Genomic DNA, 25,672 nt, shown 5'->3' with positions numbered 1-25,672 from the left:
CAGTTTCCAAACTTCCATCCTCCTTAAATCTAACCTTCTGCCCAAGTCCTGTTCACCCACTGTCCTTGTGCTCATTGACCTATGTCGAGTTGTTGCCAAACCAGGAAATAATTTTAAAATACTCACCCTTATTTCACATCCCTTCGTAGCCTGATCTTTCTCATTCTTTGTCACCTCTTGCTGTCCTACAACCCTTTAAGATCTTTGCCCAACACCAATTCTGGCCACTTTCAAATCCCTGATATTTTTTCCTCCAACTCTGTTGACCAGGCCTTTAACTGCTTCGACCCTAAGCTCTGAAATTCCCTCGTAAACCTCTCTGCCTCTTTCTTTTATGGCATCTAAAACTTATCTTGGACCACTCTTCTGGTCACCTGTTCTAATATTGCCTTATGACGCTCAGTGTCAGTGTCTGGTAATCTCTTTTATGAAGTGTGGTAAGATGTTTTACTATGTTAAAGGCTACATATGACTGAAAGTTGTTAGATTTTTGAATGTTAGTGCATAGTTTTACAAGTACATGTAAACAAATGTAAACATATTAGTTTATTTTGCTAGGAAAATGTGCTTATGGAGCATGCTACTACAGTAGAAAAAATGAAACGCACTCTTTATTACCAGCTGATGATTATTGAAAATTACCAGAAGGCCATTAGCAAAGAGCTGGGATCGCTGGCTGAATGGGTATGTTACTGTCATTTTCAAAACATTCTAACTCTCATAGTAAAAAAAAGTTCTAAAAAGTGAAGTTTTATTTAATGTTGTCAAGATATTGTGTTACAATAATTACTGCAATTCAAATGAAAATACACCAACGGGACTTTGAATGTTGTATTTTTGCATCTGGCATCTGGGTTTGCATTCAACCCAAATTGATGAGATCTGAGCCTTCCCCTCGACTAATCATCAGTAAAATTAGTTGTGCACAGCAGTCTTAGAAAACAAGTAGCCAAGAACATCAGGAGATTGCTAAAAGTTCTGGAATTTTTATTCAGTGAATGGATTATAGGAACTTTGTTGACTCATCCATCATAATTTCTGTGATTGAATGTTGCCAAGGTTTGCCACTTATAGCAGGTACACACACACTGCATCAATACCATGGTAAATATGCCCAACTTTCTTGATCAGCAGTAATATTTTTGTGCAGGTACTTCTCCCAGAGTATCAAAAAATCTCTCTTCATCACAGATGTTGTACCAATAAATTGATCAGAAAAGGCACAGAAAGCTGCCCTTTTCACTTACTCCTGAACTGAATGGCGGAGCAGGCTCGAAGGGCCAAATAGCCTACTCGTGCTTCTTTTGATCCTGGACCGGTAGACGGGCGCCGCAACAGCTCAGTGACTAGCACTGCTGGCTGTGCAGACACATGGATTTGGGCCTGTGTCTGTGGGAGTTTGCGCATTCTCCCTGTGGTTGCGTGGGTTTCCTCCGGGCGCTCCGGTTTCCTCCCACACCCCAAAGATGTGCTCTTAGGCTAATCGGTTTTTACCAAATTGACACTATTTCTTCCCTGAATCTGACTGAGTAGGGTTCCATTCGTAGACATGCAGGGTAGAATAGGTGAAGGGTGATGCGGCGGCGCGGGCTCGTTGGGCCGAAGGGCCTGTTTCCCGTGCTGGGTTGTTCTTTGTTCTTTGTTTTGTTCTAGTTTCTATGTTTGTAGTCTGTTAATCTGTGTCTGACCCACCGTTCACCGATCTGTATTGCCGTTTCCAAGATTGGGCTGATATAGGTTTTACACAGTTTGAGGCTAGTTCTAGCACCAATTCTATGCATACTTCCACAGAGCCATGCCAGTTGTTGTCCTGGTAATGATATGGTTAATGTGCTGTGTTCATGCCACTGATTGTTATATCCATGACCTCCCACCCTCTGCTGGTCTTGCTTGGCTTTGAAAACAACTCCACCCTAACATCCCAGTAATTCAGAATGAGTTGAAGAGTATAATTTACAAGAGACTGAACCAATAGCATACTGCACAGAACACACATACTTGTGATGTTAGAGGTTGTGGAGGAAAGCCAGTCAGTTAAAAAGTGGCATGGATTGATACTTTGGAGCTGCTCATGAGTTTTGGAATAGCTATTCAAATTTTAACTGACATAGAGGGTGCAATTTGAGCAGCACAGCAGGCCAGCAAGTATCAGCAGGAGGCCTATACCATGATTCACAACTTGTGTCCAGCCAATTGTGACCCTCCCAGGCTCTTTTTTAAGTGTAATCAGCCTCAGGCAAGAAATCAGCGTGAGACTAATTGCAAGATGGAAATCATCATTTCCATATTATTAATGAGCCCGGTACAGTGGCTTCTGGGCTCGCTAATGTTTCCCACCCTGCCAGGAGAGGTTCCCACTGGCAGGGATCACATGGTGCCAACCATCAGGAATCAGGCATGATCACCCACTGGTGGGCACAACAGCCATTGGAGCAGCCTCGGGAGGTTGGGAACTTTGAGGATTGCCCCTTGAGTAGTGCCAGCCTGGCAATGTGCACTGGGTTGTGCCAAGGGGTGAGGCCTACTGGGGGTGGGGCTGATTGCTGGTGGTGGGGGATCCGCTGCACACACTGCATTAGGGATCAGTGGGGTTGGAATGGAGGGGGTGATCAGACGGACCATGGGGAGGAGTGATCACGGAGGCCGGAAATCAGGGGAATGAGGGTATCGCGGAGTTGACAACCAGGAGGGTGGGAGGGGTCATGGAGGCTAGTGATTTGGGTGGGGGGGGGGGGGGGGGGGCGAGAGTTGTTGGTCACGGAGGCTGGTGATCAGGTGACTGGGAGGGGGAGGGGCAGTGTATGTGCTGATCTCCCTATTGATAATTTGATGCATGCATAGTGGCCCATTCAGCATGCTGATTCTGCCCCCTCTGGTAGACTCAAGCTCTGACCCTCACACCAGCATGAATCACATTAAAGACCGATGTACAGAGTCCTGGAGATTCATTCCACTCAGGTCATCAAAAAGAATGTGGGAAAAACCCCTGTATTCCCACCCATTGATAAAGCATTTGACATTGGCTCTAATAAAGAAATAAACTTTATGGAAAGTGTGGTGTTTTCTCTTTCCATGTTTCTTTGATGTTAAAGAGCTACAAAATGTATTATTTAAAGACTGCGCAGTGATCTTCACAGCAAATAGTGCCCAAGAACTAACATAGTTACAAAAAGCAATCCTGGCTTTTTGTGCATCCCTTATTTCTTTTATCCTTCTGGCAGTTATGCCTTCAGCTATCTGGCACTAAACTCTGGAATTCTGATATCTCTACCCCTTCCTCTCTGCGCCTCCCTATCTGCAATATCCTCAAGATGCTGCTTCACATCTATCTCTAATAGTTCCTTATGTGACTGTGCCAGATTTTTGTCTGATAGCACTACTGTGAAGAACCTTGGAACGTTTTGCTGTGTTTAAGGCGATATATATAAATGCAAGTTGTTGGCTAAAATTGACTCATCAAAATGTATCCTTACAGGTGAAATTGAATATGCAGAAGATTACCATTACTTCTCAAGAAGATTTCGGCAAAAAATATGAAATTGTCCATGATCAACTATGCCATCTATGTAGTTCAAGTAAAGAGTTGTACAAAATGTTTAAAGCAGCTAAAACCGGTAACTAAATCTTTCAAATCTCAAATGTTAAGATACTTTAAAAGAAATTTAAGTAATTTGCTTTTTATCTGAACATCTTTACCTTTTTAAGGAGTATATACTAGAATGTTCTAAATATAAAATTCAAAAGACCAATAATTGATTTTTCACAATCGTATTTGTTATAATTCATATTTACAAAGGAGCAAAGATGAAAACTAGGTTTCAAATTTAGCTGTTGATAACTTAGAAAATAGGTTATTATTTGGATTACTCCCTTGCCTAACAGATGTGACTCTTTATTGCATAACAGTTCTTAGCCTTTGAAAGTTGCAATGCTACAGACAGATGCCTGAAATAGAGCTTTCAATTATATGTAGCATTGCAGGTGAAAACTGAGCTTTAAAGCAACTTCTAGCCTATTTCTTCTTGGTCCTTTCGGAACTGACTTTGGCGTACCCTCTCAGATTGTAATTTCACATTCTATGCAGGATCTTTAAAAAAGTTTTTGAGTTTGAGATCAAACTTGGGTTGTCACAGTGGTTAGCACTTACAGCTCCAAGCACCTGGGTTCAATTCCTGGCTTGGTTCACTGTTTGTATGGAGTTTGCATGTTCTCCTCATGTCTACCTGAGTTTCCTCTGAGTCCTCCAGTGTGGGTTAGGTGCATTGGCTATGCTAACTTGCCCCTTAGTGTCCCAGGATGTGTAGGTTAGAGGGATTTGTGGGGTAAACATGTGGGGTTATAGGGATAAGGCTAGTAGGATTGTTGTCAGTGCAGACTTGATGAGCCAAATGGCCTCCTTCTGCACTGTAGGGTTTCTATGATTCTATTCATAGACTATACATCTAGGAGCAGAAGTAGGAAAATTCAGCCTGCTCCACCATTCAGTTAGATCATGGTTGATCTCATCCTGGTCTCAAACCCATTGCCCCATATCCCCTTATCCCTTTTTTATTAGAAATATATCTATCTCCTTGAAACCACTCAATGATTCAGACTCCACTGCTGTATACGGCAGTGAGTTCTACAAATTCACCATCCTCAGTAAGAAATAGTTCCTTCTCATCTTGGTTTTAAATCTATCACCTCTCAACCTATACCTGTGACCTCCTGTTCTAGGTTGCCCCACAAGAACAAACATTTGGTCTACATTTACTTTATTAATCCCTTTTAAAATTTTATATTCCTTAATCAGACCATCCTTTTAAACTCCAGTGAGTATAAGCCCAAACTGTTTAATCGTTCCTCATATGTTAGTCCTTTCATCCCTGGAATTAATTGGTGAATCTCCTCTGGACTGCCTCCAATGTGACCACACCCTTCCTCAAATAAGGAGACCAAAACTGGACATACTACTCCAAATGTGGTTTCCCCAACGCCCTATACAATTGCGACAATACTCTTTACTTTTATACTCCAATCCCTTTGAAATGAATGCCAACATCCAATTTGCCTTTTTTATTACATGCAGCACCTGCATATCGACTCTGTTTTCATGAACATAGACATTCAGATCCCTCTGCCCAGATGCATTGTTACCTTGTTAACAATTTTGAAGGTTCTCTTCTGGGAAATTAAAGGAACATTATTTTGCAGTGCTTTAAATTAAATTGCCAAAACATATTACTATAAGTTAACTTAAAGTTAAGTTAAAGATCATGTCTACATTTAACAACAATTAGATGTCTTCTTTAAGTTATTTTTCCATTCCTCATTAGGGCTTTGTCTGCCATTACAGGCATCTTGTTTCAATTAGGTATTGTGGTGACTGGGCAACAAACTCCAACAGAGAAACTGCTTTCTATTGAAGTTCCTGCATCCAAAAGTTCTGTTGATGGTTTACCTCCAGAAGACTTTCTAACAGGTTTTAAGAAAAATCTAGGCATGCATATTCATAAGAAATCTGGCATCTGTAGTCCCAAACTTGACAAAACTAAAATAAACATTTCCAGAGTAATTGGTGAGTCTTGTGAGGATATAACATCAGAATCTAAATTGCAAAAGGAAGAACAATTTGTGAAACATTCCAGTGGTAGTTATCCTTTTATTAACAGTATGTCTTCAGAGAGTGATCCACCTCCAGAAGAAGTTGTATCATCAAGTCTCTACAGTGACCTAATTGTAACAGAAGTAGAGGACAAATATTCTACTGAAAGCTATGGTTCCACGAGCCTGCAATTGAAGAAAGCAGATCCACATATTCTTTCAGACAAAAGCAAATCTTCGAACAGCAATCAAACATATATAGTTCGATCGGAATGGGAAGTTTGGGACACTTTTGAATTTACTACATCCATCGGTGTTGAACCTGAAAAAGATAAGGCATGTAATGGACAAGTTATGATCTCAACTCTTGATGTCATTGATGCCACTGCACCTCAAGAACCCTTGAGTCTGAATGATGCTTTGTGCCAATCAAATCCAGGTGAGCAAGTGCTGACCTCTGAAAATGGTACATTTTCTCCCCAACAACACTTGAACCCAAAAAGTTTGTTGAAACCACTAACTCAGAGACATTTTACAGATTTACCAGTTGAAAAGGAAATGGAACTGCCTGTAGCTAGTGTTATCCCAGAATTCCAGTTTTGTCGGTGGCAGGAGCTGGAGATAAGGGTCAGTTATGCAATTGACCCGCACTGTTTCTATATACAGCACTCTGGTCCAGAGCTATCAGAACTGATGACGCAATTAAAGTAAGTACGTGAAGTAATTATGCTACCTTGTGTTTTAAATTAATCATTTGAGTAAGCAAAGGGTTTCACAAGAACAAATTGTAGGGTATGGAGAGCTTAATGGGGCAATAGTGACATTAAATGGTGGAATGACAAGTTGTGAGAGGGATACAGACAGTTTACAAATACTTATTGATAGCTTCAGTTAGTAGGCAGAAAGTTGGCAAATTGAGTATCATGTGGGAAAATGTGAAGTTCTTCATTGTGGAGGGGAGAATAAATGAACAGTATTAGTTAAATGCAGTAAAACTGCAGAAAGCTGCAACACAAAGGGACTTGGTACTTGTGCACGAAACATAGAAAGCTAGCACACAGATGAAGGGATAATCAGAAAGAATAATGGAATGTTGGCCCTTATTTAAAGGAGGTGGGAGTATAAGAGTAGAGAAGTTTTGCTGCAACTGTACAAGGTACTGATGAGACCTCATTTGGAGTACCCTGAGCGGTTTTGGTCCCCTTATTTAGGGAAAGAAATTATTTCATTTGGAGACAATTCAGAGAAGGTTCACTAGGATGATTCCCCCATATGGAAGGATTGTCTTATACGGGAAGGCTAAACAGGTTATAACTCCACTTATTGGAATTTAGGAGAATGAGAAATGATCCCATTGAAACATATAGAGTTCTTAAACGGCTTGACAGGGTAAATGCTTAGAGGATGATTCCCCTTATGGGAGAGTCTAGGACCATTGAACAGGAGCAGGCTTGAGGAGCTAAACAGCCTGCTCCTGTTCCTACTTCTTATGGTCTAACTTGGCAGGTATATATAACTTTGGCATGTAACATACATTTATAGATGCAATGTTACTTGTTTTTCTCCCCTCCTTGGCCAAAAGTATAGAGTAGGACAACATCTCAGATTGCGATATCTAATTTTTAAATTTGGAATTACAATCTCCTGTGGTGTTGCATACAGGGATTCAGACCAAGTGTAGCATTCAGGCAGAGATGGTGAGAGGCAGGGAGATAATTGGACCAGGGTGATGGACATAATTCAGTTCCCATTTTTAAGTCATGAAAGCTACTAATAGATACTTGTCAAAGTTACATCATTCTGTTAACTGTGATTTTCAAAAAAAATCATGAGATATGAGCTTAGGCCAGTATTTATTGTTCATCCCCAATTGCTCTTGAAAAATTGGTGGTGAGCTGTCTTCTTGAACCATTGCAGCCTATGAGATGTAAGTACACCCAGAGTGCTGTTAGGGAAGAATTCCAGGATTTTAACCCAGTGACAGTGAAGGAATAACAATACCTTTCCAAGTCAGGGTGGTGAGTGGATTGGTGGGGAATGCCCAGGTCGTGGTGTTTCCATGTATCCGCTGCCTTTGTCCTTCTAGATGGTAGTGGTCATGGTTTGGAAGGTGCTGTCTAAGGAGCCTTGGTGAGTTCCTGCTGCCACTGTGCTCCACAGTGGTGGAAGGCATGAATGTTTGTGGATAGGATGCCAATTAAGCAGGCTGCTTTGCCCTGGACGGTGTTGAGCTTCTTGAGTGTTGGAGCTGCAGTTATTCAGGATTACTTTTTGCTTTTTTATTTCTGTCCATCGCTGTTCTTCTGTAATTTTTCTTTCTTCTTGGCTTTGTATGTGAGAAATGGTGCATGGAATTGCTTGGTGTCATGGGCAAATGAGCCACCAAGGCTGTGCGCTGCATTTGGATGGAGTTTGCAGGGATGGTATAATCCCATGTAGCATCCTTCCTAATCATCTATGCTTATCCTCAGCCCGTCGCTTAGAGTCATAGAGGTTTAGAGTATGGAAACAGGCCCTTTGGCCCAACTTGTCCATGCTGCCTTTTTTTTAAACCCCTAAGCTAGTCTTAATTGCCTTAATTTGGCCCATATCCCTCTATAGTCACCTTACCCATGCTTTTTAAAAGACAAAATTGTACCCACCTCTACTACTACCTCTGGCAGCTTGTTCCAGACACTCACCACCCTCTCTGTGAAAACAATTGCCCCCGGACCCTTTTGTATCTCTTCCCTCTCACCTTAAACTTATGCCCTCTAGTATGGGAACAGATATTGACTATCTAGCTGATCTATGCCCCTCATTGTTTTATAGACCGCTATAAGATCAGCCCTCAGCCTTCTACGCTCCAGAGAAAAAAGTCCCAGTCTTTCCACCTCACCTTATAACCTAAACAGTCAAGTCCTGGTTGCATCATAGTAAATCTTTTTTGCACTCTTTCTGGTTTAATAATATCCTTTCTATAATAGGTTGACCAGAACTGTACACAGTATTCCATGTGTGGCCTTACCAATGTCTTGTACAACTTCAACAGGATGTCCTAACTCCTGTATTCAATGTTCTGACTAATGAAACCAAGTATGCTGAATGCCTTCTTCACCATTCTGTCCATCTGCGACTCCACTTTCAAGGAGCAATGAACCTGTCCCCCTAGATCTCTTTGTTCTGTAACTCTCCCCAAGACCTACCATTAACTGAGTGAGTTTTCAATCAACCAAAATGCATCACCTCGCATTTATCTAAATTAAACTCCGTCTGCCATTTGTCAGCCCATTGACCCAGTTGGTCAAGATCCCGTTTCAATCTGAGGTAACCTTCTTCACTGTTCATTCTGCCACCAATCTTGGTGTCATTTGCAAACTTACTAAGCATGCCTCCTAAATTCTCATCCAAACCATTAATATATATGACAAATAACAGTGGACCGAGCACCGATCCCTGAGGTACACCTCTGGTCACAGGCCTCCAGTTTGAAAAACAACCGTGTACAACCATCCTCTGTCTTCTGTCATCAAGCCAATTTTGTATCCATTTAGCTTCCTCAGCTTGGATTCCGTGAGATTTAACTTACTTCCCATTTCCTTCCCCTTCACTTTCCCACTTTTCACCTAATACTTAACATTACCCTTACCCTTTATTGAACTGATAATTCAATTCCTGTATCTTGCCGTCTCCCTTCTTCCACAGTCAGTCACCTCATCTCTATTCCTCTGTAGACATCTGCTTCCGGGGGAGGGGGCTGAGAAGCCAGTGGTCTCTCATCATCAACTTTCTTTTCAATTCTCTCCTTTTTTTTTGCTTTGTTCAACGGGGTTGTGTTTACTTTCCAAATTCAATCACTTTGTTCTTTTAAAACAAATCAAGATTGATGTGATTTTTCCTCAGTGTAGACCACATATTTTTAATAAGTTAGATTTTATAAAGCCTTGAATATAGCATTAAACTCCAGCAATATTAACTTCCTTAAGATATTTTTTGCTATATTACCGTGATGCCTGCATCTCACTTACATTTTGCGATATAGAATTATTTGGCTCTTTTGTTGGTCTCCTGTCGTAACGGGGCATGAATCCAGTGAAAGACCAGTTTTCAGCCTTGTTTGGAAACACAATCTTCATCTGACACAAACAAGGTCACTTATGTGTACGGGTTGGGGGTGAGGAAGGGTTGGAGGTTGTTTTTGAATTGCTAGTTCCCAATCTTAATGGGACTTAGTGCACTTGCTTGTAAATATACAGAAAGTTAAAAGAGGGATAATGGCCTCCAGAAGAACACAAATTGGACCTTGGTTTGGGTTGCTGTTTCAGGCTATGGATGTGACCTGGATCCCTGGAGAAAATTAGTTTCGAACTTATTTCAGGCCCCTGTTACAAAGGATATCAAATGGGTATAGAAATTGTTTCACACAGTGTATACTAAGTGGCGTGTCTTGCCCCAAAGATAGAAGTTAGGCACAATACTTTCCAACAGTGTAGGACCCAGCAGGTGCCTGAGGATATTTAGATTCTCCTATTTACAAAAGCGTTTTCCATAACTGACTATTTTTGGGACTAGAAATATCCTCTGTGGTGGACTACCCGTATTGTGCACCTTCTTTTAAGACTGTGTTGATAACCAGCTCCCAGACCATAGCTACCAAAATTAACATTAGATTGATTTGTCTTTTTCCAGCATCGAGTGCTCAAAGAACTCTGCTACATTGTGTTGCGTCCCTTTAATCAGCTCTTATGTGTGTGCATGGCTTCCTGAAAACAAGCAATGGTACCGGTCATGTGTTATCAGGATTGTGGAAAATGAATCAACAGTGACACAAGGTATGGACGCAGGCTGTATGACATGTACAATAAAAGCAGGATGGAGTTCATAACAGTGAATGAAATTACATTTAAGAAAAAAATACAAAAGATGTACTTTCATGTAGGTTTGTAAAACCAGCAAATCTTTTTTTTTTCATTGGGATTGCACAAGTGGTCATTCGTCTTATGAGAATGGAGTCAGTGATTGTCGGCAAAGTTGGTCACCCACAGCAGACACCAAATCCAGTCCTAAACCTGGTCTTCACTGGCATCCGTATACACTTTTTTTAATCAAACCAATGATGAATAAATTGAACAAAAATGACAGAGATGACAGGCCCAAGTCAGAAAGTTGGACAAGACAGGATCATCTGCATTCCCTGATATGTACTTTCAAGTAGAATGGCAATCTAACTGAATTGGTTTTCCATCAGTGTACAGCAATATGTTACATACCTTTTATCATCCAGTTGGGTATAATCTCCAAAAATAATAAATGAGCTCAGTGATTTACATCCCACGATATACCAGGTTTTTTGTTTGCAATTCAGATTATTTATCAAGTTATTTTCCCTCTGCAGTGAGAAGTCTGTTTGAATTCATTTTCTGAAATATAAATTTGCGTTGAAGAGATATATGGGTTAACTTTGACTTTATTTTTGCAGATGATCACCAGCATCTTCTAATGGAAGTCTTATGTGTGGATTATGGGTTCTCTACTTGCCTTTCATTAAGTTGTTTAAAATCTCTACCTCCAACATATTGTACCCTTCCCCAGCAAGCCTTATGTGTCTCTTTAGCAAATGTAAGTACATAGGCGTGCAAGTGAAAGAAAATGCAAAATTTGGAATTTTGTTTTATATCTAATGTTATATCTGGAACAAATAAACAAATGTTAGGGTGGATTATTTCCTTAATCTGATGCTGTTATAATTTCAGCTAAACCAAAGATATTGATTGGTGCTGCACATGAACCCTTTTCGCTTCAATGTTCATCAATTGAATAAAAAAATGCATTTTCACATGCTGAGTTAGAAGCTGCAGTGATGCAGATGTGCCATAACACCAATGCTCAGTGCCTTAGGCGTAATGAACATGATTGATGTTTTGATGTTCCACCCCCACTCCAGCAAATTCTACCCACTCATTAACTTTGAGACATTTCCCCCCTCCAGTCCCAAAAAATGTGTCCCACAAATTTACATAAAACATATCCCAACCTTAATAAGTAATCTTGTTCAGATTCTGTAATCAGAGACATCTTAAGTAGTGGGACAACTATACTATGTAATGATTTTTCTCTGAACTGTTAAGTCGATCAAACTGTGACATAGGACAGAATTTTCCAGCCGTTTATGTTTGCGGGATTCTCTGGTCTTGCTGCAGTGAACGGAGATTCTCCATTCTCTCTTGCAGTGGCAGTGGAGCATAAATGGCTGCCAATAATTTACCCAATTTACATCTTTTAAAAAATAACTTATAATGAGACAATGACATAGTGGTTATGTTACTCAGCTACTAATACAAAGGTACAGGCTGAAGTTCTGGAGATAAGGGTTCAAATCCCACCATGGTAGCTGGTGCAATTTAAATTAAATGAATCTGAAAATCAAAAGCTAGTCTCATTATTGGTGACCACAAAACGATTGTTAATTGCTGTAAAATTCCATCTGCTTCACTAATGTCCTTTAGAGATGGAAATCTGCTGACATACCTGGCCTGACCTAAATGTGATTCCAGTCCCACAGCATTGTAGTTGACTCTAAACTGCCCTCTGAAATGGTGTGGAAAGCCACTCAGCTCAAGGGCAATTTGAGATGGGAAGCAAATGCTGGCCTTGCCAGCAGTGCCCATATCTCTTTTAAAATTTTAGAATTTTTAAAATTTAGCATATGATTTATTTAAGACTGAGACCAATTTTTGATGTCTTGGAAACAAGGGATCTGGGGAGTGGGTGGGAAATTGGAGTTGAAGCAGAAGATTGGCTATTTTCATATTAAATAGCAGAACAGGCTTGACGGACCACACAAGTGATTTATGCCTACTCGTAATCTAATGTATTATGCTGGGCTTGGTTGGAGGGTGGAATGACAACAAAACAAATATCCTATTAAATAATCTTCTGCAGATTTCTCCAATGTATGGTGTTACCTGGTCCAGGTCAGAGATCAACTGGTTCAAGAAGTATGTGAAAAATAAAACATTCTTTGCAAGACTTTACAAAAAAGCCAACATTATGACAGTGGCACTTTTCAGTGAAAGAGGAAAAATAGGGATCATGAGGTATGTAGACAAGACTTCCCTGTCATTTGAGTTGTCATGTTCTTATTTGGATTAAGTATGCACTTTGTTTTTAATTTGTATTTATTGTAGCAGGTAAAAAAATCTAAATTTTTCTTTACGGGCCACTTTCATCTGATGCACCTTTATTTAGACCGATAGTGATGGTGAAAGGTATTGAATTGTGATAGCACTTTGCAGAAGGAAACTGATTTCTTGAAGCTTGATATTTTGGCATACCATCAGTTAGAGGGGGAAGTTTGGCCAGAAGAATACTTTTATCCCTATGCAGCTCTTGAATCTTATTTTTAGAATTTCAATACTTGATGAAAATAAAAATTAGTTGACATAGATCTTTTTAAAAGTGACTTAATTAGTTCAGACCTCCCCTCAAATATTGCAGGATTCTTTTCATCAGTTATGCTGATTCTCTCTCTTTCACCACCACCCCTCCCAAAGTACTATTAAGCCTTGTGACTGCCATCAGACCCTGGACACTCTTTGTGCTTTCAGGTACCATGTCTGCCCCCAGTGCTGGTAAATCAATGGGAATGTAATACTCTTGTTTTTAGCAAACATTTGATTCACTGACCGCAGCAGAACTGCTAGTATAAATAATATACTGCAGACTGGAATCACGATTTCAGTAATCAAATACATTTGTTAATACATGGGGAATAAACAGCCAGCATCTAATCTATATTCTTTTTGCACTGCTAGATAATTTAACAGTCAAAGTTACAATTCCTGTCCCAGCATAAATGTACTTTCTTTAATTATCTTTAATCTTGATTTAACATTTTTTCCTTTAGGAGAGGGTCTAAACTTTCTGAAAAGATGGCAGCAGCTGGGCTTGCAAGATACTCAGAAGGTAATTGTGTAATGTTACAGCTGGTGGGTTAGTGAACATTAAATTTGTTACTTGCGCGCAATTTCAAAATAATACTTTGATCAGATGAAAAGCAGTGAACTGGCGCATCTCTATTCAGCCTCCCTGGTTGGTCACAACAAAGGTTTAAATTTCTTTTACATGAGGATATGCCTTTTCAAATCCAAATGTACTTAAGTATTTCTGTAGCGAGCAAATCAAACCAGGTTTTCTTGAGTTAAAGAAAGAACAAATTTATTAAATAATATATCTGAGACAATAATGAAAAAATGACATCACACACATGAAGGTGCCAGAAATATGTAAAATTGGAACCAAATTTTAAACAAAAATTACGCTTATTGATTTTTCCCTGAGGAATAGATTTTAAACATTTTTCAGGACTCTTAGAGGAGAGGGAGATCAACCCCAAGTTATTGTTCATGTGGGGACACATGACATAGGGAGGTTAAGGGAAGGGGATATTAAGCAGAGATTTATGGAGTTGGGGTGGAAACTAAAGGCCAAGACTGATAGAGTGGTTATCTCCGGACTCTTGCCTGTGCCACGAGATAGTTTAGAGAGGAATAGAGAAAGGGAAAGTTTGAACTTGTGGCTGAGAGGATGGTGCAGGAGGGAGGGGTTCAGGTACTTAAGCAATTGGGGCTCGTTCTGGGGAAGGTGGGACCTCTATAAGAGGGATGGTCTACACCTGAATCAGAAGGGGACCAATATCCTGGGGGGTAAGTTTGCTAGGGCTATGCAGGGAAGTTTAAACTGATTCGGAGGGGGGGAGGGATCCTGAGTAGAGGGGTTGAAAGTGAGGGGTGCATGGATGGGGACTGCAATGCATGGCATCGCAGGGGTGGGGTGGAGCAGGGTTTGAAATGTGTATACTTCAGTGCGAGGAGTATTCGCAATAAAGTAGGTGAACTTGCAGCGTGGATCAGTACCTGGGACTTCGATGTTGTGGCCATTTCAGAGACATGGATAGAGCGGGGGCAGGAATGGATGCTGCAGGTCCCGGGGTTTAAATGTTTTAGTCGAAGTAGAGAAGGAGGTAGAAGGGGGGGAGGGGTAGCATTATTGGTCAGGGATTGTATTACAGTGTCAGAGAGGAGGTTTGATGAGGACTTGTCTGTTGAGGTAGTATGGGCGGAGATTAGAAATAGGAGAGGAGAGGTCACCCTGTTGGGAGTCTTTTATAGACCTCCTAAAAGTTCTAGAGAGGTTGAGGAAAGGATTGCGGAGACGATCCTGGTTAGGAGTGAAAGTAATAGGGTAATTGTTATGGGGGATTTTAACTTTACTAATATTGATTGGAATTGTTATAGCTCTAGCTCGTTAGAGGGGTCAGTTTTTGTGCAAAGTGTGCAGGAAGGTTTTTTGACTCAGTATGTAGATAGGCCAACTAGAGGTGAGGCTATATTGGATTTGGTGCTGGGAAATGAGCCAGATCAGGTGTTGGATTTGGAAGTTGGTGTGCATTTTGGTGATAGTGACCACAATTCGGTTACGTTCACCTTAGTGATGGAAAGGGATAGGCATGAACCTCGGGCCAGTGGTTTTAGCTGGGGGAAGGGTAATTATGAGGCTATTAGGGGAGAATTAGGAAACATAGGTTGGACTAGGAGATTACAGGGATTGGGAACGTCCGAAATGTGGAGTTTTTTCAAGGAGCAGCTACTGCGAGTCTGTGATAGGTATGTCCCTGTCAGGCAAGGTGGAATTGGTAAGGCTAGGGAACCGTGGTGCACCAAAAAAGTTGATTCGTTGGTTAAAAAGAAAAAGGAGGCTTATGTTCGGATGAGACGTGAGCACTCGGATAGTGCACTAGAGAGCTTTAGATTGGCTAGGAGGGAGTTGAAGAGCGAGCTAAGGAGGGCTAAAAGAGGACACGAGAAGACTTTGGCTGATAGGGTTAAGGAGAATCCTAAGGCGTTCTATAGGTATGTCAAGAACAGAAGGTTGGTTAGGGCAAGGTTAGGGCCAGTTATAGACGGCAGAGGGAAGTTATGTGTGGAACCGGAGGAGATTGGTGAAGCATTGAACCAATATTTCTCTTCGGTGTTCACGCAGGGGGACATGGATATAGCTGAGGAGGACACTGGGTTGCAGGGGAGTAGAATTGACAGTGTTACAGTTGATAAGGAGGATGTGCTGGATATTCTGGAGGGTCTGAAAATAGATAAGTCCCCTGGTCCGGATGGGATTTACCCCAGGATTCTCTGGGAGGCAAGAGAAGTGATTGCAGAGCCTCTGGCTCTGATCTTCAGGTCGTCGTTGGCCTCTGGTATAGTACCAGATGATTGGAGGTTAGCGAATGTTGTCCCATTGTTTAAGAAGGGGAACAGAGACTTCCCTGGGAATTATAGACCGGTGAGTCTCACTTCTGTTGTGGGCAAGGTTTTGGAAAAAATTATTAGGGATAGGATTTATAGTTATTTGGAGAGTAATGAGTTGATTGGAGATAGTCAGCATGGTTTTGTGGCGGGTAGGTCGTGCCTTACTAACCTTATTGAGTTTTTTGAGAAAGTGACCAAAGAGGTGGATGGGGGTAAGGCAGTGGACGTGGTGTATATGGATTTTAGTAAGGCGTTTGATAAGGTTCACCATGGTAGGCTTCTGCACAAAATGCAGATGTATGGGATTGGGGGTGATCTAGGGAACTGGATTAGGAATTGGCTAGCGGATAGGAGACAGAGGGTAGTGGTTGACGGTAAATATTCATCATGGAGTTCGGTTACAAGTGGTGTGCCTCAGGGATCTGTGTTGGGGCCACTGCTGTTTGTGATTTTTATTAATGATCTGGATGAGGGTATAGTTGGGTGGATCAGTAAATTTGCTGATGACACCAAAGTCGGAGGTGTGGTAGATAGTGAGGAAGGGTGTCATAGTTTGCAGGAAGACTTAGACAGGTTGCAGAGCTGGGCCGAGAGGTGGCGGATGGAGTTTAATGCAGAGAAATGTGAGGTAATTCACTTTGGTAGGAATAACAGATGTGTTGAGTATAGGGCTAACGGGAAGACTTTGAATAGTGTGGAGGAGCAGAGGGATCTAGGTGTATGTGTACATAGATCCCTGAAAGTTGGGAATCAAGTAGACAAGGTTGTTAAGAAGGCATACAGTGTCTTGGCGTTTATTGGTAGGGGGATTGAATTTAGGAGTCGTAGCGTTATGTTGCAACTGTACACAACTCTGGTGCGGCCGCACTTGGAGTATTGTGTGCAGTTCTGGTCCCCACATTACAGGAAGGATGTGGAGGCTTTGGAGAGGGTGCAGAGGAGGTTTACCAGGATGTTGCCTGGTATGGAGGGGAGATCCTATGAGGAGAGGCTGAGTGATTTGGGGTTGTTTTCGCTGGAAAGAAGGCGGCTAAGAGGGGATCTTATTGAAACATATAAGATGATTAGAGGTTTAGATAGGGTGGATAGTGATAGCCTTTTTCCTCTGATGGAAAAATCTAGCACGAGGGGGCATGGCTTTAAACTAAGGGGGGGTAGTTATAGGACAGATGTCAGGGGTAGGTTCTTTACCCAGAGGGTGGTGAGGGATTGGAATGCCCTGCCTGCTGCAGTTGTAAATGCGCGTAGTTTGGGGGCGTTTAAGAGGTCTGTGGACAGGTTTATGGACGAAAAGGGATTGGTTTAGGTTAGTGGGTCATTGTTGTTGTTTTTTTTTAACTGGTCGGCGCAACATCGTGGGCCGAAGGGCCTGTTCTGCGCTGTAATGTTCTGTGTTCTATGTTCTATGTTCTATTTTGGCCGATTTAGGTTTTTTGGATGCAGTCAGATATAGAAGATATTGCAGTTATTATGAGGTCTCTGTTTGCTGGCAGATTTCTGATTGTTGACTTCTCTAATTGGGTGACATGCTTTTTCTCCAAAAATAAGATAGAGAGGGTATAACTTTTCAACCTATTTTACCATTTTGATTCCAAGTGCTGGGCAGACTTGAAACTGGAAGTGTTTCAGATCTGACTTTTACACCTGTTCTCAGGCTCCCCCATACACACTCTGTCTGCAAAAATATCAGCAAGTCTGAATCGTGCTGCACAAGCCTGTGGGTGGGGCTTAATGCACCCGAAATCCTGCAACTCCAATCAGTGCCTCCAACTGCACGTATGCAGGAAAAAAATGCAACTTCCCTGCCATATTGCTCCTGAGCCAGATAATGCAACCCCCTGACCCCCAAAGACATTGCCCCACCCTTCCAACATTTACTGACTCCCTTATCTCCCCCTCCCCACCTGCTCCACTACCCAGACCGATTACGGGCCCCTCCCCTCTCTTCCCCCTCACTGATCTCAGGCAGAGTGGCAGCGGATCCCCCTTCTTTCTCACTGATCTCAGGTAGATGGCAGCGGATTCCGCCCCCCCCACCACCAGTAGGCACCTACCTCCTCACTACTGGAGCGCCCGAATCAGACTTTTGTGGAGTGCTGATTCTGGATGGGCAAACATGGTGGTAAAGGGGAATGTGCAGGTTGGGTTGGGTGTGCAGCCCATTAAGTCAATTTAAATGCATTTAAATGGCGTTGCACCCGAAAAGGTCCTGATTGTAGCCACTTTTGGTAAAGGGGGAACCAGTGCAGAGGCAGGCGCGGATCAAGTTACTTTCCTCACACCTGCCTTTACCAAGTTTTCGCGCTGTAAATGGGCGCAACACAATGGTAAAATCGAGCCCTACATGTGTCACCTGCAATCTCCCTGCATTGCTGGTAGACTGGCCTGTTATTCTTCACCCATCGTGTATTTTCAAGGGATTTTGGGTGGGTCTGTCTGTGGCAGTCATTGTTTCAATATCCAGTACATTGCTGTTAAATGTGTCTTCCTTGGGAAGCATCTCTCTCCTTACACAACCCTGAAATGTCTTGTTTGCTTTCTCACCTTCACCTTGAAAGGTGGTTTTGTATTTTTAGGTTGTTTGGCTTGTCTCATTTCTAATTCAAAATTTTCCAGTCGTCATATTTTCAGAAATAAAGGAGTATAACTTGTGACAAGAATAACTGTTCCACTTCCTGAAGTTAACTTTTAGGTGCATAGTTTTCACTTTTGTAATGTTACAAAAAAGCACCACTTTTGTAATGTTTCAAAAAAGTACTCTTGCGTCAATATCACAGGATGTAAACCAATACTGATTACCCAAATAATCACACTTTACTATAAAATGCCATTTTCACCTGGTTCTATATGCAAATGTTTGTAATTTTTCTGCTCCTTTACAAAAGGCTACTGTTAATATAAGTGAAGTTCACTTTCCATCAGAATTTTTTGTATAAAAACCTGCAGCATTTGTCCATCCCTATTGCAGGAGCATTGATGTGCATTGTAGCAGCTAACTCCAATTTGTAGCTAAATACAAGGTTAGAGTTTGAACTTGGGACCTCCTTGTTCAGTGTGGCTCAGTTATTTTCTATATCGGCAAGAACTTAGGTTTATATGATGCTTTTAACATGGTAAAGCTTCCCAAGACAATTCACAGGAGCGTTAATAAACAGTACCTGACATGGGGCCATGAACCACATAATGAGATAGAAGGACAGATGAGTTTAGTTGTAAGAGCATTATAAGGATAGACAGAGCAGTTTAGAGGGTAATTCCAGAACTTACAAACTGGGCAGTTGAAGATATGGCAACTAATAGTGGAGTAATTATAATAGGAGACACACGAGATGCCTAAATTGCAAGGGGACAGAGACCTTTGAATGATATAAGGCAGTTTACATAGAGAGGGAAGGTCTTAGACATGGAAGGATTTGAAAACAAGGATAAAAATTATAAAATTGAGGCATTGGCGTACCAGGGGCCGGTGTAAGTCAGTAAGCATGGGGTGATGGGTGAACCAGGACTTGTGAGTTTAGGATATTGGCAGCAGCATTATGATGAGCTCAGTTTTACGGAGAGCAGAAACAGGAAGGCTGGCCAAGAGGGCATAGAAATAGTTCAACATAGTGATTAACAAAGGCATGGATGAGAGTTTCAGCTGTGGATGTGTGATATTATAGAGGTAAAAGTAGACAGTCTTATTGATGGAATGGATAAGTGATTGAAAGATCATCTTGGGTCAAACACAGCATTGAGGTGTTGTGATTTTTAAGAAATATATGTATATCATGTTTTTTGTGAGGGATGTGTTTAAAATTCAGATCTGTTTTGTAGAGTGCCAATTTGCCGAGCAAAACCTTTAAATTTGTAGCTAGGAGCACAGGACATTTTAGACCTAGAATGTTTTAAACAAAACTAATGCATTTGTGTTTATTTAGGTGTCTTCCAGTATAGAGTTTTGATTAGGTTGATAGAGTCATATGCTTAATGGCAGGAGCTAAGCTTGCAGAGAAAACAGTTTCTTCTTTCATGTTTTTATTAAAACAACCAGTACCTACCTGGTTCAGAAGGAAGTAAGATGTGTCTTTTGTTTCTGTCTGGAGGTTGTCTGGAACCTTCAGGGCTGGCAATCTAAGTACAAGCCTGTGTTTTGCTAACTGATTTTGAAGAGGGGTTTAAACCTGTAAAAGGAATATTGATTGAATTGGAATTCATAAGAACATAAGAAATAGTAGCAGGAGTAGGCCATCTAGCCCTTCGAGCCTGCCCCGCCATTCATTAACATCATGGCTGATCTGTCGTGGCTCAGTTCCACATTCCCGCCCTCTCCCCATAACACTTAATCCCCTCGCTTATCAAAAACCCATCAACCCGCGTCTTAAAAATATTTAGCGAGGCAGCCTCCACCACTTCAACGGGCGGAGAATTCCAGAGATTCACCACGCTTTGAGTGAAGAAGTTCCTCCTCAACTCCGTTCTAAACCGCCCCCCCTTTATCTTGAGGCTGTGCCCCCTAGTCCTACTGTCCTTTCTGAGCGGGAAGAGTCTCTCCACCTCTATCCTATCCATCCCATTCATCATCTTATATGTCTCAATGAGATCTCCCCTCATTCTTCTAAACTCTAACGAGTACAAGCCTAGTTTATTCAGCCTCTCCTCATAGCTCAACCCCCTCAACTCCGGTATCAGCCTAGTAAACCTCCTCTGCACTCCCTCCAAGGTCAAAATATCCTTGCGTATGTGCAGCGACCGAAACTGCACACACTACTCCAGCTGCGGCCTCACCAATGCCCTATACAGCTGCAGCAAGACCTCCCTACTTTTATATTCAATCCCCCTCGCTATGAAGGCCAGCATCCCATTCGCCTTCCTGACCACCTGCTGCACCTGCAGGCTGGGTTTTTGCGACTCATGCACAAGGACCCCGAGGTCCCTCTGCACCGTCGCCTGCTGCAGTTTTTCACCACGTAAGTAATAGTTCTTCCTACCATTATTCCTACCAAAGTGGACCACCTCGCACTTGCCAACATTAAATTCCATTTGCCAGTTCCTGGCGCATTCGCCCAGCCTATCTAGATCCTTCTGCAGACTCTCCACACCCTCCGCGCAATTTGCCGTTCCACCAATCTTGGTGTCATCAGCAAATTTCAACACCATACACTCAGTTCCCTCCTCCAGATCATCTACATAAACGCTAAATAGCTGAGGCCCCAGCACCGACCCCTGGGGCACTCCACTAGTCACCAACCGCCAATCCGAATAGCACCCATTAACCCCCACTCTCTGCCTCCTATTTGACAGCCAATCCTCTATCCACGCTAACACCCTACCCCCAACTCCATGCCCCCTTACCTTCTGCAATAACCTCTTGTGAGGTACCTTGTCAAATGCCTTCTGAAAATCAAGAAAGACCACATCCACCAGCTCTCCTCTATCCACCGCCCTAGACACATCTTCATAGAACTCCAATAAATTTGTCAGACACGACTTCCCCTTAACGAAACCGTGCTGCGTCTGCTCTATCAAGCAATTCCCCTCAAGATGCCTCGCTATTTCCTCCTTGATGAGGGATTCTAACATTTTACCTACAACAGACGTTAAACTAACCGGCCTATAATTCCCTGCCTTTTGCCTGCCACCCTTCTTAAACAATGGCGTAACATTAGCCGTTTTCCAATCTTCCGGCACTTCCCCGGAATCCAGCAATGTTTGGAAAATGGTTGGCAGTTAAGAACTGTATCTCATCATGCTTAAGTTAATTCATTTGTTATAGTTAAACTGTGTTCTTGAATAATGTTTGTTTTGATAAAAGCTTCCCAGTTTATCAGTAGAATTGCGCTTGATGTGAAACATCATTTTCTCGCACTAATGCCAAATTAGAAAACTGTTGGGGAAGTTTGACCTTGGGGTTTCTGATCCGGTACCTAACAGTGTGAAAGATTAAACCCCTGAATATCAGAGGAAACTGTGTTTCAAATCCCTATCTGCTACTATATTGTATTTCTTTAACATACATCTTAAAATATTAATATTGTTTGAATGATTCTAAGTACTAGTGGCAAAAAACTTCTGGGTGAGATTTTTTTTTCTCTTAAAGCTTCACCCAAACCTAGAGCAAGTATTCCGCTGTGCTGGAAACAACGCCTTGTAAAGTTAGTGTCAGATCCATCTAACTTAAGAAAATGATCAGGTATGTTCTAGTGTGCAGCAGCACATAGATAAGAAGAAGCTGAGAATGCTAGCGGTAATAACACATCAGGAGATTCAGACAGCATTGTAGGCCAACTTGTGTACTTAATGAGCTGTATCAGAATCCAATGCTCTATTGGTGGCTTTAATTGTACTGAAAATGTTACCTATAAATGAAAAAACTTGTACTTTATTTCAGAAAAGGGGTGCAGCAACAAATGTTTGGATAATAAGTCCTAACACGGGAGTAGGCCATTAAGCCTCTCCAGCCTGTCCATCATTCAGTTAAATGGTGGCTGATCATCTCACTCAATGCCACTTTCCCACACTATCTCCATTATCTCTCACTATGATTAGTTTCCAGAAATCTATTGTTTTTTTGTCTTGAACATGCTCAATGATTGAGCTTGCACAGCGTCCTTGGGAGAAATGTAAAGATTCACTATATGTGAGGGAAGAAATTCCTTCTCATCTCGGTCTTAAATGGCCTACCCCCTGTCCTGATATTATGTTTAGTTTATTTACTGGTGTCACAAGTAGGCTTACATTAACATTGCAATGAAGTTACTGTGAAAATCCTCCAGTTGCCACTCCGGCGCCTGTTCGGGTATACTGAGGGAGAATTTTAGTACCGCCAGTGCACCTAACCAGCACGTTTTTCAGACCATGGGAGGAAACCAGAGCACAAAATCCAGACAGACTTGGGAAGAACCTGCAGACTCCACACAGACAGTGAGCCAAGCCAGAATGGAACCTGGGTCCCTTGTGCTGTGAAGCAGCATTGCCAACCTGTTCCCTGGTTTTAGACTCATGACCAGCAAAAACATCTTTTCTACACCCACTCTGTCATGTCCTGTAAGAATTTTAGGTTTCAAAGAGGTCATCCTTCATTCTTTGAAACCCTTGGGAATACAAATCCAGTCTCCTCAATCTCACCTCATGAAACAATCCTGCCATCCCAGGGATTAATCTGGTGAATCTTTGTTGCACCCCCTCTATGGCAAGTGCATCCCTCTGTTGATAAGGGGACCAAAACTGCTCACGATCCCCAGTGAGGTCTCACTAAGGCCCTGTACAACTGCAGCAAGACATATTTAGTCCTGTACTCAAATCCCCTTGCAATGAAGGCCAACATAGTATTTGCCTTCCTAATTGCTTGCCATACCTGCAGGCTAACTTTAGTAATTCATGATCAATGTCATCAAGGTTCCTTTAGGCCTTTCCAACTTCTCACTATTTAAGAAATATTCTACCTTTCTGTTTTTCTCCCAAAGTGAACAACTTCACATTTGTTCATATTATATTTCACCTGCCATTTTTTTAGCTCATTCATTTAGGCTGTTCATTTCTCCTTGAATCCTCCTCACAACTTGCATTCCCATCCAGTTAGGTGACATCAGCAAATTTGGAATTATTACATTTGGTCCCCACATCCAAACCATTTATATAGATTGTGAATAGCTGTGGGCCTCGCACTGATCCTTGTGGTATCCCACTAGTAGCAACCTGCTTTCCTGAGAATGATCCATTTATTCCTACTCTTTTCTTTCTGTTGACTAATTCTCAAACCACACTAGTATGTTACTCCCAATCCTATGTGTTCTAGTTTTATTTTCCAACCTCCTGTGTGCGATCTTCTCAAATATGCAACATCCACTGGTTCTCCTTTATCAGTGCTACAAGTAATGTCCTCAAAAAAATCCAACAAGTTTGTTAAACATGATTCCCCTTTCATAAATATATGTTGACTCTGCCTAATTTTACCATTCTTTTTATAAATGTCCAGCTATCACTTCCTTTAATAGATTCTAACATTTCCCTACTTCTGACATCAAACTAACCAGTCTGTAGTTCTCCGTTCTCCCTCTTCCCAACATGCCCTCACAAGTGATTATTCTCATTGTAAGCATGTTGTACCAAATAATACAAATTGCAAAAAAAATTGTGCAACTATACGTTTAAAAGTTAGAGAAGTTTGAAGGATCTGTTTATTTTTAGGTGATTTTCTCTTTCTTCATTTTTACAGATTGGACTGTGTTGAGTTCTGGTTTGGTATCAAGGCTGGATCAATAGATTTGAATAATGAAGCTGGACTGATTCAACCTTTCCTTGTTTCCAGCTTAGAATCTGGTTTAATTTGGTAGTTCACCAGTCAGTGGATTGTCTTAAAATTCCTTTGTATATGATTGGAAAACGTTTGTCAATCTGTTCATTTTAAAGGATTAATCCACGTATAAAAAATATAATGCAAAGATGAAAAGCACATTAATTAGTGACCATCTTGTTAAGAGTTAGGGATGGGCAACAAACGACTCACATCCCATGAAGGAAACAAAACAAAGATATTGGAAACCTTTAAGTTAGAGTGCTTGATGCCATAAGCCAGTTGACTGTTAGCTATAATTATGAATTTAGTGTAGTTGTGATGACTATCAGTCGGTAAAGCCAGTTGGGTTATTTTTGGTAGCAACAGTTCACTTTTGGACGTATATTGGGTGTGTTCATCTTTTTTTTGCTACTAGATGATATTGAATTACACAGAAACTACAATATGAAAACAGGCCTAACGTGCCTTTGTCAGTATCCCATGTGCCTGTTCCATGCAGATTCATGGGATCTACCTGAATTCTCACCCTGAAATGTTACAGTTTAACCTCTGATGTAACTCCGAGCTTAGTCTGTATAATTGAACTGAGTGCCGCACCAAACCACCCAATCCAACTACTCCCTCTCTCACCCCCAAACCTAACCCGAGCTGACTACACCCCCCACCTGATATCATCAGGCTGACGATCCACTGGACTCGACCTGACTATCACCCAGATCTGACAAGTGCTGCACACCTCTGACCAGATCCTATCATGTTGCTGGCAAGAACCAAGTACCACACCATCTCCCCCATCTCTGCTGAAATCTTCATTTCTGCCTTTGTTACCTCTGATTGGCTTCATTCCACTTGAGAGAGATGATCCTTGGATGTGGATATCCTCATGCACATGCTCAAACCAGTGAAGCCTTTGCTTTATTAGTGTTAGCATGCTTGGCATGATTGCCATAGAAAAGTCTGCTTCATTGATGACTTTCTTTCTTCATCATGTCAAGAATGTGATGAAGGTTATTCGTTTTTGTTTTCTTGGTAGGTGTAAGTGTAGTGGGATTGCAAGCATCTTGGTCCTGCAGGTTAGTTTGTTGTTTTTCCATACCTATTTTGTTAGTCTACCAAAGTTGGTGGCTGCCATTCTAATTCATGTGCAGAGCTCTTTGTCAAGAAACGGGTTGGTTGTCACTGTAGATTCAAGGCAGCAGAGTTTGCTGACTGCTTCCAGTTGTGTATTATTGAGACTGAGCACAGGCAGAGAGATGCCTTGTCCCATAACTACAGTTTCTGGATACTAATGTTAAGGGAGAACACAACATAAGTGTGTGAACACAAGCAATCTACGAGCCTTTGGAGCAGCTCTTATGTCTGAGCAGCCAGTACAGCACTACAGCATGTAGAAGTTCCCTGATCAGGACATACCACACTTTTGTATTGGCTTTCAATCTTGATTGATAAATTTCCTTTCTGATCATGTATGGAGGTACACTCCTTCCTTGTCAGCAAAGAAAGCATTGGTCAGTAGGACAGAGGA

General features: G+C 41.6%; 1 protein-coding gene across 1 annotated transcript; it reads left to right on the top strand.

Annotated features, from left to right (window-relative positions):
- Nucleotides 1–597: 597 nt before the first annotated feature.
- On the top strand, nt 598–24,113 carry LOC145342451 (uncharacterized). The gene is made up of 9 exons (XM_080188014.1): nt 598–684; nt 3,476–3,614; nt 5,336–6,022; nt 6,122–6,290; nt 10,252–10,394; nt 11,042–11,181; nt 12,505–12,659; nt 13,469–13,527; nt 24,067–24,113. Exons 1-9 carry the CDS (start codon nt 598–600, stop codon nt 24,111–24,113), a joined length of 1,626 nt encoding a protein of 541 aa, XP_080044140.1.
- Nucleotides 24,114–25,672: the final 1,559 nt, after the last annotated feature.

Source organism: Carcharhinus amblyrhynchos, chromosome 4 (assembly GCF_965287045.1).
Source record: "Carcharhinus amblyrhynchos chromosome 4, sCarAmb.v2.hapA, whole genome shotgun sequence".
Classification (NCBI taxonomy): Eukaryota; Metazoa; Chordata; class Chondrichthyes; order Carcharhiniformes; family Carcharhinidae; genus Carcharhinus; species Carcharhinus amblyrhynchos.
This window is presented reverse-complemented; position numbering and strand designations above follow the sequence as displayed.